The sequence below is a fragment of the Choristoneura fumiferana genome, chromosome 18 (assembly GCF_025370935.1).
Source record: "Choristoneura fumiferana chromosome 18, NRCan_CFum_1, whole genome shotgun sequence".
Lineage (NCBI taxonomy): Eukaryota > Metazoa > Arthropoda > Insecta > Lepidoptera > Tortricidae > Choristoneura > Choristoneura fumiferana.
This window is the reverse complement of record NC_133489.1, coordinates 16,224,385-16,241,411: the sequence shown is the minus strand read 5'-3', so window position 1 is coordinate 16,241,411 and position 17,027 is coordinate 16,224,385. Positions and strand designations below refer to the sequence as shown.

Below are 17,027 nucleotides of genomic sequence, written 5' to 3'. Positions count from 1 at the left end.
TCATTAAATCCCAGATTTGTTAAAAGAATAGAAAATCAGTTTCCTAAATAAATGTGATTGCTATACGGTTAAGTGTTAAAGAGTTTGTGTAATGAAAGCTGAATATTGAGATTTATCAAAAGATTTATATTAAGGAACTTATACAAAAATAGGTACATAGACATGGGTTTTTTGTTTTGGTATTTACATATGTACAGTCACCTGCATTAATATTTGCCACAGCGGAACGTGCAAAAATATCTGACACGTCCTACCGGCCCTAGAAATAAAGTCGTATCAGCTTGTTATACATGCTTTGTTGTGTCAGATATTGGTGCTGGTGACTATACATAATATATTTGAATGGTACGGTCAGCATCAAAAGTAGCTGGTTACTTTTTCACTCTGTCACATTAACACATTTGTCAATCTTGTATGGCCCTAAGTACGTGGCGGTAAAACGACAAATTACAAAAGTAACCACCTACTTTTGATGCTGACTGTACCTATATCTATCCAGTCTTAAATGACACGAAATTAATCACATTCTATCAAAAATTTTTCAGACAATTCATGAAGTATTTCTGTCAAACTTGCAACTTTTTTTTTTAAATATTGTGTTTTTGATTGAAGTCTCTTAATTTTTATATTTTTCTGACGTATAATTTTTTGTAGTTTGAGTTCTCGTGGCGATTCCTGATTTATGTTTATAGTACTTGTAGTAGGAGATAAGAAAATTCGATCAGTTGACTGTGGTTCAGAACTTGATGTGTGGCATGGTGAATTAGTTGCCCCTCCAGTTTCTATCGTCTGTTTTTTCGGAGGCGGTTGTAATGTACGACAGTTGGATGATTCCTGGGAGTCGACCTATAAAATAAAGAGAAATAATTATATTTCCACTGTCTATAGCAGCATATCAACTTACTCCGGTTGACGACAAAACAATTTTTTCTGCTATTAAAATTATAAACATTTTGTCAATTATTTAAATAATAGTCTACAATAAATAATAAATATGAATGGTAGATGTAAAACGATTAAAAAAAAACAAATTCATAAATTAAATATAAAAAGGAGTGTGTGCAAAAAATGGGATAAGATAATCCATCCATTATTGTACACTAAAGCACACGACAAACATTTACCGTTTTGCGTCAAAAAGTTGATAGAACTTTGATTTTTTTTTTAAATCACTTACATCTAGTAGTAGTAGTGGTAGTTTCAAGGTAGGTGTAGCAGCTTCTGTTAACTTTCTTTTGTTATTAGATAGCAACAGGAAACAGGATGCGTGGAAATGTTCAGAGCAAATCTTGCTTGTCCGTTTGGGTAGCCATGTCTTATGATTTCCACATGCTTTTATCCAATTTTGTCGGCGGATAGGGTCTTTTGGAAACCTATTGCAAGCAAATACGAACACAACTCCATTTTATTACAATAACCATAAATGCGAAATCACGATTCACTGATTCATTCAGTTTATCGATATTGGAAATGTATGTCCCTTCCTTAGAATTGTATCAGTGTGGCCAATGAAGTAGGTAAAAATTGCCAATAATACAAGTGGTCCATGAGATAGCAATTAAATATTATTTCGAGGTCGACCATGTCTTATTTTTTCTTACAAGGGGGTGGGAGGTAATCTTGATAATTCTTACGTAAGATCACAAGAATACATAATGTAAACATGGTAAACGTTCCTAAAAAATATTATGATAAAAATAAACATCACAACTAACCAAACGTATGTTAATTTTTTACTTAAGTTTCTTATGTTATAAATATTAAAAAGGGGGATGGGGGGAGGGGTCGGCCTATTCTTGTTTTTTCTTATTTAGGGGGAGGAGGGGATCAAAAACTAGTAAAAATCGTCCGACGTAATAAATGAATGGCACCTAACACCTGGACCTATTTACTCATTGAAATTTTTGAACCTTGGACGCCCAGGATAGGGTTCCGTACCCATTACGAAATAACTCTCAAGAAAACTTAGCCGTTATAGGTTTCCTTGTAAATTTCCCAGAGATAAGACCAAGCTAGATCGATTTGTCATCCCCGAAAACCTCTACATACCAAATTTCATCGAAATCGTTGGAGCCGTTTCCGAGATTCTCATTATATATATACAAGAATTGCTCGTTTAAAGGTGTTAGATAGATCCCATCAAAACATAAATGTGAAATGAGAGCGAAGTTCAATGGTCAGTCCTGAAATTTATTTATAACTAAATAAAATATTCTATTACAACTTAAAATATAATTTCTTCTTATAACTTAAGATAATATATTGAAGTCTTAGGACTGACTTGGCTTGGCTAGTTCTCATATACGAATTATTATTAAGTACGTACTAAAACAGTCATGGAAGATCCCTATGTTCGATGGCTAGTTTCTACCAGCAAGCCAAATTTTCGGAAGAATAAAATAAGAACTTACAGATTTACAACTTGCGAAGATTATAATGTAATTCGTATATGAAAACTTTTGTTATGAGAAGAAATGATATTTTAAGTTGTTATAAAATATTTTATATTGTTAGAAATAAATTTCAGGACTGTACTGACCATTGAACTTGGCACTTATTTAGATCTCGCTTCTTTTGTCGTTAAAGTCAACAATCAAGGCATATATAATAATATTGAACTTGGCTCTCATTTCACATTTTTGTTTTGATGGGATATCATTACTTTTTGTAAAGAAATAATTAATTAATTTAAAAATTATAATAAAATGATAAAATTTACTAGTTTCTGATTTATTCCTTTGTATTCATCCAACTACCTATCTGGATGCCAAATTTGAACTTTCTAGGTCATCTGGAACTGGTTTAGAGTTTTGATCTATAGGTGAGTCAGTGATAAAAATGACGATTTTGGAATAATAATATCTAAATAACCGTTTGAGATGTGTTTATGAAATTTGGAGCACATACGGATCTCACAAGTTTCGACAAATGAGCCAAATTAAACATGTTTATGTGAAATAGTTTTTAAGTTATAAGTGGGTCAAAAGAGGCTCCAAATGGTTCGGGTAAAATTACACACGGTGCTGCTCGCCAGTTCTGTTAGCTTGAACTTGGCTTGACATGCTGCCGCGTGTCTAGAGTCTAGATTCAATCAATTTTAATCTAAAGTCGCTCGTGTAGAGCGCTCAATTTTAATGAAAATTTGCACTTTAAAGTTGAATATTTCGCAAACAGATCACTGAATCGAAAAATAGTCTTGGAAACCTATCCTATAAAACGATACCCTCACGGATTGTTCGAGAAAAAATCGACCCCCACTTTACGTCTATGGGAGGTACACTAAAAAAATTGTTTTCCCTGCCATTTTGTCTACGTAGTTGCCACTGAGCTGAGTACTCTCTGAGTAATGACGCGGACGGACAGACATGGCAAAACTATAAGGGTTCCGTTTTGGCCATTTTGACTATGGAACCCTAAAAATCAAAGCATTAGTAAGTATTATTATATTATCAATCAAAGACTTAAGTAATATATACAAAGTACATAAAGATATTATATGGCCAAATTGGCTATATTTGTCAAAAATTGGCCACACTGAGCGACGAATTTTTATTATTAATACATCAATATTTACATTAGGAAATACTTACAGATGAAAAGTTACGTTGTCTTTTTGTACACTCGACGTGTCAGACCTTTTTTTGCACCGGAAAACACTGCATCCAGTCATTTTAATCGGAACTTTCAATGACAGAACTAAGTGACAGATGTCGACGCCGACGACGCCGTTCCGAAATGTCATTATGTATGAGACTATGTGCCTGAGGCTCAGTCAGTGCGCATACCTTTGACAGAGGGAAAAGGCTTCGAGGCGGCTTAAATACTTAAAAAACTGAAAGTTAAATAAATACTTACCATCAGTTTTTACTTAAAGACGTGAACGGTACGTGTATGCGACCTCTTTTATTAAAAGCAAGCTGTCCCAGACACGGATAAAAATGTGCAATTTGATCATACTTCGACTCAAACCATCTGTCATGTCAATATCTCCCCCCTCTCCATACTATACGCCACCCTCAGCAGGGCTACTACGAAACTCGGAGTTCGTATCATACCGTCTCTCTCGCTCTCGTATTAAATAGTATAAGTGTCAGAGGGATCGCACGACACGAACTTGGAGTTTCATAGTAGCCCAGCAGACCCTCGCTCGCATACGTATATATTCATTCATTCATTCGTTTGGTTTCATTAGCTTAGTTGTCTTGTCTTGTCACTCATTCATTCCATTCAATTCTATTCAAACATTTTGAGCTAAGAAGTCGTACGGTGCGGCCGTTGCGTCAGCTTATCTCAAAATAGAATAATCGTAACAGAAGACGTCGATATTTAATTTTATTAATTGTAGTGCCTTGAAACAACAAGCAAAGGTACCTTGTTTTGTTATTACGTTACAGTGATAAATTAGCTTAAGTTTCCGTGTTTTAATTGGTGATCATGATGAAATTTTAGCACATTTCGCTATCATCCCATAACCTTGACTTTGAATATTTTTAAAACACTGTCTGTAAAGTGTGCAAAAAATTCGTCGGTTTACTGAGTAGTTCTAAAAACAGTATAAAAATTATTTCTTGTGTACAGATGGCAGAACAGGGTTTTTTGAAACAAAAGCCAGGATTCGCGACGATCGCTATTCACCACGCTCAAGAACCGGAAAAATGGAATTCAGCAGCTGTTGTTACTCCTATAGTTACTTCAACTACGTTTAAACAGCCGGCGCCAGGGGAACACACGGTAAAAACACAATATTTTATTAAGTATATAAAAACTTTTGTATATAGAAAAAATAAAATACTTACCACATGGTAAATAAATGAAATGGCACGAAAAATGTATGTATCGCTCTCTCCTTCTAGTCCATTTTTTAAAAATTGTACTTGCAGGGCTTTGAGTACGGCAGATCAGGCAATCCGACGCGTAACGTTTTGGAAGAGTGCCTGGCGGCTTTAGATGGCGGGAGACACGGATTCACATTTTCATCAGGATTGGGGGCCACGACAACCCTCCTTGGATTGTTAAAAGCTGGAGACCATATACTTTCTGGCGACGACGTCTACGGAGGCACCAACAGATTATTCAGGTAAGATAATGTTATTCATATTTTTATATTTAAAATTTATTAAGTAATTTATGTAATAAAAAATACCTACGTATTAGTATTATGAATATTAGGATTTATTCATTTAGGTATTCATGAGTTTTTTTTATTTGTAATATAAAATTAAAATAACACACGAAATAAATTAAATAAAAAAAATAGTCAAGTAAAATCACTAATAAAATTAAACATTTATTTTATTTTATTTAAGTATATATTTATTTTTATATTTTTTACTAGAAACCTGATTGCTGATTTTTAATTTTTGATATTTTGACGACATTATTTTTTGAATACTTACATAATAGCATAATAGGAATATTTACGTACATGAAAATCAAAACGAACCGGCTAGTTAAGCTGCGAGTTCACTGCATCTTGCGAATAATAATTATTATTCTTAGACTGCATCTGAATCGGAGCGTACGCACCATACGGAGCGGACGGATTTGTTGCTTAGTATAGATTTCTATGGCGCAGAAATGCCGATTCAGTGCACGCAGTACCATAGAATAGAAATCTATAGGTACAAAGCACAATAGTGCTAGCGGTACGCCAAAAAAAGCTGCAAATGGTGTTAAAAGCATGAAAATCGGAACGATTGATCTTTAGGCCATACAAAAAAGGAGAGGAGTTATGATATGACGTCATCTTTTTTTTGTTCTGAAACCTATCGTGTGTGGTATCCAATGAAAGGGCTTACTAAGCTAATTCTAGGAATATATCACATCATTATATTTCAGTCACTTGTTTTAAATTTGAATAAAAATCATTTTCAAAACAACAAGTTTGGGCTCCTCTAGATAATGATATGGTTTAAGTATATTTTACAAAAAATGATTCAACCGTATTATATCTGGAGGAGCCCTAACTTGGGATGTTTTGAAAATGATTTTAATTTTAATTTAAAACAAGTGACTGAAATATAATGATGATATATTTCTAGAAAGGTTTCAGAACAAAAAAAAAATTTTCCCATACAAAAAAAGATGACGTCATAACTCCTCTCCTTTTTAGGGTTCCGGAGCCAAAATGGCAAAACGGGTTACATTATATATATCCCGTTATATTATTTTTTTAGGGTAACGCCCATAGACGTAAAGTGGGGGTGTTTTTTTTTCTCATCCAATCCTGTAGTGTGGTGTCTGGTGTGGGATATCGTTGGATAGGTCTTACAAAACCATTACGGGGTTTCTAAAACGATTTTTCGATTTAGTGATTTGTTTGCAAAATATTCCCCCCCTCTAAAATCTAAACCGGTAGGTGGAAAAATACTGAAAAATTTCAGGATAACTATAACGGTTAAGTTTTCTTGAGAATTATTAGTAGTTTAAGAGTAAATAAAATAGCAGCCTAAGGTATAAAATATACCTAAACTTGGAATATTCCGTACAAAATACGAAAACCTTAGAAAAATATTACTTAATTTTTTGGTAATGGGTACGGAACCCTATTTCGGGCGTGTCCGACACGCTCTTGGCCGGTTTTTTTTTCCGTGCTACGAGTCAAATTGTTTTTTTGGCCTAAAGATCAATCGTTCAAATTTTCATACTTTTAACAACATTTGCAGCTTTTTACTGAATTTCGGAGTGTAGGTACCGCTAGCACTCAAAATCCGTCCGCTCCGTAGGCTGTGCCGTAGGTACGGCTCAATTCCGATTTTCCGATGCAGTGGACACGCAGCTTTAGTTAGTGGTCTAGAGCTAAACAGCAGGAAAAAATGCATACTATCCATCCGTGGTAGCGTTCTTTACGCAATAGGTACTTTACATGCCGCTATAATTTAGTCTCTGGCCATTTTCGGTGGTTTCAGATTACTTCCTCTGAGGTTTCAAGAGTTTTACACGATATCACCATATTTCACAACAGGCGCCAATTAACAATTAGTCATAAAATGGGTGACTGACAGACTACAAAGTGGTAAACTTCCTCCTCACTTTACAATTGCGCAAGTCATTCATCAATGAGTTTATCGCCACATGTGCCTACACGTAAGCACCATGGTATTCCTTATCTTCAGATACTTGCTTATATAAAACTTCTTTTGTTTCTTTAAAATGTCCTTGTTATTACCCATGAATAGGCGAGTTATCAAGCTACCTAAGCAGATAAAACAAACGTATCTGTCTGTAAACCATGCAATGCAACTATGTAAAGTATGCTAATAAATTTAATTCAGTCCTGAATGAAAGGATTTAAAATAATAAACAAAATATAAAAATACTCCTTAGAAACTACAGTATACAAATGCGCGTGGCCAAAAACGCACTTGGCCGGTTTTTATCACACAAGGAACCGAGGAAGGAATCTTTTAATATAAAGTGAACCTGGTCTGTGTTGCTACGCGCGGCGAAGTCATGAAACTATGTAATTGTATGAAATGTCTATCTAAAAATGCAAAATCAGAATCCAAGTTTTCACTGCTTTTTAGGGTTCCGCAGCGAAAATGGCAAAAACGGAACCCTTATAGTTTCGCCATGTCTGTCTGTCTGTCCGTCCGTCCGCGGCTTTGCTCAGGGACTATCAATGCTAGAAAGCCGTAATTTTGCACGGATATATAGGTAAACTATGCCGACAAAATGGTATAATTAAAAGTTCAAAAAAAAAACCATTTTTTTAGTGTACCTCCCATAGACGTAAAGTGGGGGGGGATTTTTTTTTCTCATCCAACCCTATAGTGTGGCCGTGTGGGGTATCGTTGGATAGGTCTTTTAAAACCATTAGGGGTTTGCTAAGACGATTTTTCGATTCAGTGATTTGTTTGCGAAATATTCAACATGAAAGTGCAAATTTTCATTAAAATCTAGCGTCCCCCCCTCTAAAATCTAAACCGGTGGGTGGAATAATTTGAAAAAATTCAGGATGGTAGTAAGTATATCAAACTGAAGGAAAACTATAGCGGCCAAGTTTGCTTGAGAATTATTAGTAGTTTATGAGTAAATAGCAGCCTAAGGTATAAAATATACCTAAACTTGGAAGATTCCGTATAAAATACGAAATCCTTAGAAAAATATTACTTAGTTTTTTCGTAATGGCTACGGAACCCTATTTTAGGCGTGTCTGACACGCTCTTGGCCGGTTTTTTTTGTTTACATCTGATTTTCTCGATCGTCTGCATCCTCGGAATAAATTTCATCGCGCGCCACGTTCAAAAATGATCCTAACCCAAATGCAACTTTCCCTACGTTTAGGTAGTTTGGGTGGGGTTACATTGTGGTTAGCAACGCACAAATACCGCAGTAGTATTCAATTTCTGGCTCATAGTCTACGAATAAAAATCTTATTATTCGTAGCTCATAGTAATATTTATTATTTATTCAGTGTCTAACATTGAGGCGTAAACTTTACATAGTAAAAAACATTTGTGTTAAGATTTCCATTCCACTATCAAAGTAATAAAATCGGGTCACTTCTGATTCCTCCACTATTAATTTTGACACTCCTTATTAAGTGTAACTGTTCTCAATGCCAGCCAAAAATTTATGCCTTACGGCATTGACATAAGGCTTACACTCAATTTGCGCGTTAAGGACATGTGTAAAATTAGCAACACTGCGTCAATAGAATACATTATCGTTCGTATGAAGACAATTAATAGTATTATATTACACGGTAGCTATTACGAACTTAGGTACGTAGTGTAAGTTCATTGTAATGAAACTAATGAACTACTTCACTTGTTACTTGTTTTACACGTGTTAACCATAAACGAAGTTGAAATAAAATCATTACTTAATAGAAACCACTCCATTAATTGAGATTTGAGACGAGTCCACCCATTATCTTTAACTTTCTTCAAGACTAAATAAAACCTTAATTTCCTCGTAATGACAAAGTCCTGAATAATGGAAAATCACATGGTATTTTTTACGCACAATGTAAAAATAAAAACTATGACCAACCTGAAATTCATCAATAGGTACCTATTCTCAGATATTTGTGTGTCTTTATTAAGGCACGTGCCGTTAATGTTTTTTTTTATTTCAACTCAGAAACGTGGCTGCTGCTATGAATATTGAAACAACGTTCGCAGACTTCACAAAGCCAGAGGAAGTCGATAAAGCGATAAAGGAAAATACAAAGGTATGTACATTTATCAACACTCGTATGTTATACAAAAGTTTTTTCTTCTATTATATTACTAACGCAGTATGTTTAAGTTTAGGACGAATAGAGCGAGCCTTATCGACAATAATATTGATTCACCGTTAATCGTATCAGCATGTAATCAATGCTGTAACCATAACAAATTTAATCGTAATATTTCAAATACACTACCGCCATTGCATAATTTATGTATGCTTGGACATACGAGTATAATAAATTAATCTTAGTTAACTACCCAACTAACTATTAAGTTGAAATATGCAAATTACGCAAAAAAATAGGTAGTGATGCGATTACGTTTCGGAACGTGTTATGTTATGATTTTGCGATGATAAAGTAAACTTGCCAAGTCAAGATTAATTTATTACGTGATATGATTATAAACCTACATCCGCAGACTTCTCTTGTCTGGCCTGTGAGCGAACATCTCGCTCTCGCATCGGTCTGGTCAGTCACCAAAGACGTTGTGCACAGGCGCCACGCCAAAATTCGTCTGGAACAGCGCCTGATGGATGATTATAAAACAATTTTTGTTTTAGATTTAAACCTTGTTCATATTGTAAAGCATCAAATTCCGATAGTTTCACCTGGATAAGCAATTTTTTTTTAAAGTAAATGCAAGTATCAAGTGCAGTTCCATAAAATACCTACTTTCCATTGATTAGTAATTTCAACACTTTCAGCCCTTAGATCGAGCATTAATTGAATTTATTATTCCAGTTGGTGTGGCTGGAAACTCCAACCAACCCCAACCTGAAGATTGCGGACTTGGCGACCATAAGCAAAATCATAAAGAATCATGGTCAACACATTATCATCGTAGTAGACAACACTTTCTTGACGCCGTACCTGCAAAGGCCGCTGGATTTTGGAGCTGATATTGTCGTGTACTCTTTGACCAAATACATGAATGGGCATTCCGATGTAATTATGGGAGCTACGGTTATTAATGATGATGAGCTAGCGACGCGACTCCGGTTCCTACAAAACGGTAAGTTGAATTTTGAAATGGACATAAGGCAGGGTCTGATTTAGGATTGTTTTCGCTTCAGGTGACTTGCACCTGGCAGGAAATATAAAACACACAAATATTCCAAAAAGATACCCAAAATTACTAGGTTGCACACAATGTAAAGTACCCCCTGCCTTAATCCTGTTGGCGCACATGACATCATTCACCTACTACTGAAGTAGACTTAAGAGCAATATAGATAAACGCGATAAAATATATTAAGCTCCTATTAACTCAAACATGTTGCTATCTCTCAAGAAAATATTTAATGTAAGTAGGTATTATCTCTTGATATTATAACCACTGCACGTCTTGTGAAAAATGTGAATAAAATATATCAGATTGATTAACTAGGTATAACAATAATAGTATTAGGAACTGAAAACAGAAGATCGATTTTCTTTTTATTACAAGCTTTTCTTTAGCTTGCCCTGTTTTGTTTATTTATTTATTTGTTTGGATCAAATCTTGGAAGCTAAATTTGACCCACTTCCAGCGGTCCAATTAACTTGAATTTTGACATACTTATGTAAATTTGGTGACAATACAATAATCTGGTAGTGACATCTTGGTAGTCCTGCTAGGATCGTCTCCGCAGGAGGGAACTCCTCAATGGTTAATAGTATCGACTTGAAATTTGGTACGGATATGCAGTATGCAGTTTAAATGACAATGCAAGTACAGTCCACAAAAAGTACAGTCAGTAAAAAAAGCTTGTATTAAAAATTAAATTTTTAACAGAGACTTATTACAAGCTTTTCTTTAGCTTGCCCTATTTGTTTATTTATTTGTTTGGGTCAAATCTTGGAAGCTAAATTTGACCAACTTCCAGTGGTCCGATTGACTTGAAATTTTGCATACTTATGTAAATTTGGTGACAATACAATAATTTGGTAGTGACATCTTGGTGGTCCTGCCAAGGTGGTCTCTGCAGGAGGGAACTCCTCAATGGTTAATAGTACCAACTTGATATTTGGTAAGGATATGTAGTTTAGATGACAATGCAACTACAGTCAACAGAAAGTACAGTCAGCAAAAAAAACTTGTATTAAAAATGAATTTTTAATAAAAACTTATTTTTTCTCATATGAGTCTTTAGGAAAACGAAGAAAACCGTCGAGTCCCGCCCGAGCGAGACATAAACATAACATTCTAGTTGTAGTGTAATTAAATGTCTCGATTTCTAAATGTCCAATCATTGTAAAAAGTAACGCAATTGTGTCTGTCAAAGAGCCTTACACAACGTTATGTATGAGCAATAGTGTAGGTACCTAAACGTAACAGTAACAGAATACTTTTACTTACATAAAGTAAAATAAAAATAAAACAATCTGATTAAATTTAAATTATATTTTACAGCAATGGGTGCTGTGCCGTCTCCTTTCGACTGCTACATGGTCAACAGGAGTTTGAAGACCTTAGCGTTGCGTATGGAACAACACAAAAAATCTGCTCTAGTAATCGCAGAGTGGCTGGAAAAGCACCCTAAAGTTACAAAGGTTCTTCACCCAGGTACGTTATCTACATATGTATATTTTGTTTGTGTGTTCAGATTTACCATTTATGTATTTCTAGAGAATAATCTCTGGAAAATATCATTCACTATTAGTAACTTAAGCTATACTATCCCTGATTTAAATAGGGGCATGGCTATCTAACGTTGTACCCTGAGTTTATCTCTCAGACTTCAACAAAATTTGGGAGGTAGACTCAGTTGATGATTCTGAGCTGGAAAAATAGGGGCTTCAGACACAATAAAAGTCGATTCCGTAACGTGGCTATAAACGTTCGGTACTAAGTTAGTAGTTACATACTATAATATTTTATTTAATAATAGCGACGTCACGAGAACGTGAGAACTGCAGTGTTTACGGGTGCCTAAATTCAACGCTGATAAAACCAACATTGTCATTTTTTTAACTTCCTGCTGCACTGGTGGCATTACTCGAATACACATTGCCACTGAAAAACTCTGTGGCATTGACGCAACTCTATTCTAACCCGGTCATACCTAGATTCAACGACCGACTGCAGCAAATGGACTGAGTAATATACCTGGGTAAGACTTAGAAACCTTTTTGACCCTGGTATGTTAAGCGACAAATATATCTATGAACTAAAACCAACTACCACACACGGCAGCAGAATAGCAAGGTGATTGGGTTATATACCTACATCCATACATTGGGACATTGACATATTCTTTAACTCTTTTCGTAACACACAAGAATCTGCGTCCGTACCTAATGCTTCTGTGCCTTACCCACCCATCTTATAAGTATTGCAATTGAGTTGTTGCCCGTGATACCGTTTTTATTTCGTTTCACCTATGACCCATCACTCGTCCATGCTAGTTTAAGTATCTTTAAAATATTCTCATACGCAACGATAACCTGTTTCGTTCTTGACCTTTCGTATCATTTCATAAAACAGATAAGAATACGCATCGTGATAAATTAATTTATCTGTTTTTTTCCAGGCCTTAAATCTCATCCTCAGCATGAATTGGCGAAAAAACAAATGTCGGGTCATTCTGGTGTATTCAGTTTCAAGCATAGCGGTGGTTTGCAGGAATCGCGGAAGTTCCTAAGTTCCTTGAAGGTGTTCACATTGGCCGAGAGTCTGGGTGGATACGAGAGTCTGGCTGAGTTACCGTGAGTTGTTATGTTCACATTTAAAAAATATATATAATAGTGCAAATCGCCTTCCTCTTAAGGGGTACAGTCTACCACAAAAGCTGAACAAATAAAGAATGCAATTTTACGACATTCTGAGAACGAATCTACCGACGTAACATCATTGTAGCAAATTCTTTATATCTACTTATATACTCAGCGGCATAAAATTTGGCCCACTCTACACACAAAATCACCTATTACTGCATAGGGACTCAAAAACAACGCAATGAGATTACAAACAGAATTTGTAAGTATACGTATAGTTGAAACATTTTGAAGTGAGTTCATCCACTTAAAACTAAAATGCCATTGTGTCCACACACACAATGGTATTGTAGTCTTTTCAACGAGAAAGTAGTTTAGTAAGCAGATTATAACCACCTTGGAATGTTAACATAGACTATCAACTCTATTTCTTTACACAATAAACTATAAAATAGACTTACAGAATAATGGCAAGCACAACGTTACACTAATGTTATGAAGTACAGAAGTGTTAAATACGCTATTTTCCTCTTAGGCCATTTTAAACTCAACAAGGAATAAGGTTGAAAATTCAACTTACATGTAATGTACTCTAACCTTTTTCGTAAATAACTGGTTGGCGATTTCAGGAACAAAGGCAGGAGGATTGTATAGATACAATGCCATTGTGAATACCTACATGAGCTCACTTCCAAATGTTTCAACTATACCTACTTATGTGGGCTATAAACAAATTGTATCTTTCCATTGCAAGTAACTTTCAATTTCATTCTTTGATATGGAAAATAGACACAAATGAATTGAATTTCCGGCAATTGGAAAAAAAGCCGTGAGAATTAACAAACATTACATCGTGGTCTTCATTAACGTTGCGTTAATAAAATAAACACTCGTGCCACATGTATCTAAACCTGAAAACATTGATATCCTCCCCATTACAATACAATACAAATATTCCACTCAACGGTTGACTGCTTAAAGGGATAAGTTCGCCTTTGTACATATATTTCATTGTTTGTCATCTTTCTTTGTTTACTTATTTTGTACAATAAAGAGTTTACATACATACATACAATACACATATTCTTTATTATAAGTGCTTGTTATAGCCTAAATTGAATATAGATATTTTGACTTCATCACCAAAAGCAGTACAGTGACATTACTAAAATAAAAAAATCAGGTAGACAATAGGTGGTCTTATCGCTAAAAAGCAATCTATTCCAGACAACCAATTACTCAGAAATTAATAAATATGAACAGACTAATGTAGGTGGCAGAAATAACAGACGGGAGAAACGTAGAATTAATAGACAATAAATATTAAAAACAATACAAATATACTTAATATAAATATACTTAATACAAAATATCAATGGAAAAATGTCAAAAGGCAGCATGTGAGAAAAGGAAGCAGTATGTAAAGGAGGATTACGTGGGAATATAGGGATAAAAAGTAGCATAAATGTAATTTCAGAAGTCTAGGTATCTTTACAGGAATCCGTTTTGCCGTTCTTGAGTTAAGAAGTAACAAACGTACATACAAATAAGATACAATCATCATCATCATCATCATCATCATCCCAGCCTATATACGTCCCACTGCTAGGCACAGGTCTCCTCTCATAATATGAGGGCTTGGGCCGTAGTTTCCACGCGGGCCAGTGCGTATTGGGAACGTCACACACACCATTGAATTGCTTCGCAGGTTTGTGCAGGTTTCCTCACGATGTTTTCCTTCAGCGTAAAGCTCGTGGTGAATTTCAAATGTAATTATGCACATGAATTTCGACAAACTCAGAGGTGCGAACCAGGGTTTGAACCCACGACCCTCTGCTTGAGAGGCTATGGGTCAAACCACTAAGCCACCACGGCTTCAAATGGGGAAGATTCAATAATTACTAATTTATATTTCCAGGTCTGTGATGACACACGCATCAGTGCCGGAGCCGCAACGAGTCGAGTTAGGCATTACAGACAGTTTGATCAGACTGTCTGTAGGTCTTGAAGACACTGAAGATTTAATTCAAGACCTCGAACAAGCGTTCAGCGCTAGCTTCTAAAGTTACAACTTAAACGGACTTAACATGTACATCACATTGAAAATTTATTGTAATACATACGACCGAAAACTATTCAGAAGTGTTCACAAAGGGTGAATTTGTTTTATCATCGTTAACATCGTCTGTCTGATACATTTGTTCCTTAGATAGGCGATAAGTGAGTACGACTAAAGGACTAAATGTCATTATCCTCTTTTATTTACTTGTTATTTATACTGTGATTGTTTTTTTACATTTGTGACCTCTGCATAAAGCAATTGTTGTGGGACGCTGGTGAGAATATTTAGCTGTTACATTCAGTTAGGGAAAACGCAAAAAAGACAAAGTCAAAGTTACTATTGGCAGCACGATACGTGTCATTTTGCTATAACATATATATGGGGCACTTTTTTTCCTTAACAATATGGTACCATCAGCCAAATAAGTGGTCTACCAATTTTTAAACAAGTTCCTATCAAATTAATATGTCGCTAAAGTCGAACTTTCAAGTTGACAGGCACGTCTTTTGGCATTATTGTTTTATGACATGCAAACGATTATCACCTCTAGGGTGGTAGACCACATATTTGGCTGATGGTACATGCGCTATCTATAAATTCGATCCGAAAGAATTTACATTCAAACATATTTTTACAATAGCTGTATTAGCATAAGTCAAGTGAGGCTAATGGTAGTTCGGAGCAAAAGGTTAGTTAGGTGTGTAAAAAAAAAACATGCACATACAATTTACCAAGAATCGCATCGTGTTTAAGACCCACAGTGGAAATTTTAACTTAATTTCCTTATTATGCATTTTTGTTGACCCAGAAACTGTATGCCCACTATAAAATGGTGCATACTATTTGCTGATCTTAATTCACTTTTGTCTTTATCAACTTTATCATTGGTATTATATCTATTCTAGGTATATCTATGAAAATGAAATGAAAAATAAATTTATTTGGCATTCTTTCACAGAGTTTTTTGTTCTATTGTTTTACTATGTGATGCATGTAATGACTTGTAATAAATAACACTGTATTACTTTGAAATGGTATTGAATACAGATATCTAAAATAAATACATTTTATAGATTGAATATCGTCCTACCTCATTGTGAATTCCTTGTTGACTTGTATTATTTGAATATTTTACTTATGTATATTTTTATTACAGTTTTAACCTTTTTTTTACCAACACAAAATGTTTGAATGATGCAACAATATAATTGTTCTCATTTAACATTTTCGCAACCTATGTGATCTATTATTTCAATAATATTTAAGTGTGTTACAATTTTAATAAGTCTAAGCATTATTTGTCACATTTGTTTATAATCATTTGTTTGTATTGAACTGGATACAAAGTGTCCGTATACTTGTGATTAAATGAAACATGCTGCATCTATCTTCTGGGTTTTATTCGTCTTCATCTTCTTCGTCTTCGACTAGGTCGCCAAAGCAACGGCTAATAACGTCTAGCAACCAAAAAACGCTAAAAAAACACGTTCTTGTATGACGACCCCCTTTAATTTGTAACTTTACTTTATTTTTAGTATTTGTTGTTACAGCGGCCACAGTAACACATAATCTGTGAAAATTTCAAGTGTCTAACTTTTACGGCTTAAGAGATAAAGCTGTGACAGACGGACAGACAGACAGACAGCGGAGTCTCAGTAATAGGGTCCCGTTGGCACCCTTTGGGTACCGAACCCTAAAAAAGTTTCTACTCTGAGAAGAATGACATTTAAAAGTAAATTAATTACGTTGCTCATTTGTTGAGTCTGTCATTATCTAGTGTCAGGCACTCCATATTATCTATTCTAATATAATTATACTAGCTTTTGCCCGCGGCTTCGCCCGCGTGGAATTCGGTTATCGCGCGCTGTTCTCTAGGGAACTGAATTTTTCCGGGATAAAAAGTAGCCTATGTCACTCTCTGGCCCATAAAATAAACTATCTTGCTATCTCTATGCCAAAAATCACGTCGATCCGTCGCTCCGTTTCGACGTGAAAGACAGACAAACATTCAAGCATACACACTTTTGCATTTATAATATTAGTATGGATAATTAAATACAAAGGCAGTTCAACAAATAAATAAAATGG

The 17,027-nt window shown here is 35.1% G+C and overlaps 2 protein-coding genes across 2 annotated transcripts; one reads left to right on the top strand and one right to left on the bottom strand.

Moving 5' to 3' along the window:
- Positions 1–109: 109 nt before the first annotated feature.
- LOC141437804 (uncharacterized) lies at positions 110–3,774 on the bottom strand. Its single transcript, XM_074101323.1, has 3 exons — positions 3,591–3,774; positions 1,178–1,373; positions 110–846 (listed from the first exon to the last, which is right to left on the bottom strand). The coding sequence occupies exons 1-3, from the start codon at positions 3,740–3,742 to the stop codon at positions 517–519; spliced, it is 678 nt and encodes a 225-aa protein (XP_073957424.1). The 5' UTR covers positions 3,743–3,774; the 3' UTR covers positions 110–516.
- A 423-nt stretch (positions 3,775–4,197) lies between these two features.
- Positions 4,198–16,326, top strand: Cth (Cystathionine gamma-lyase). The gene is made up of 8 exons (XM_074101314.1): positions 4,198–4,367; positions 4,579–4,731; positions 4,881–5,077; positions 9,088–9,178; positions 9,923–10,193; positions 11,574–11,726; positions 12,694–12,868; positions 14,796–16,326. Exons 2-8 carry the CDS (start codon positions 4,579–4,581, stop codon positions 14,938–14,940), a joined length of 1,185 nt encoding a protein of 394 aa, XP_073957415.1. The 5' UTR covers positions 4,198–4,367; the 3' UTR covers positions 14,941–16,326.
- The last annotated feature ends 701 nt before the right edge of the window (positions 16,327–17,027 follow it).

Coding starts and splice junctions, on each gene's coding strand:
- LOC141437804 (XM_074101323.1), bottom strand. CDS start 3,742: ATGACATTTCGGAACGGCGTCGTCGGCGTCGACATCTGTCACTTAGTT. Junction 1,374..3,590: donor GACAACGTAACTTTTCATCT/GTAAGTATTTCC, acceptor TGCTTGCAATAG/GTTTCCAAAAGACCCTATCC. Junction 847..1,177: donor TACCACTACTACTACTAGAT/GTAAGTGATTTA, acceptor TTTATTTTATAG/GTCGACTCCCAGGAATCATC.
- Cth (XM_074101314.1), top strand. CDS start 4,579: ATGGCAGAACAGGGTTTTTTGAAACAAAAGCCAGGATTCGCGACGATC. Junction 5,078..9,087: donor GGCACCAACAGATTATTCAG/GTAAGATAATGT, acceptor ATTTCAACTCAG/AAACGTGGCTGCTGCTATGA. Junction 9,179..9,922: donor CGATAAAGGAAAATACAAAG/GTATGTACATTT, acceptor TTATTATTCCAG/TTGGTGTGGCTGGAAACTCC.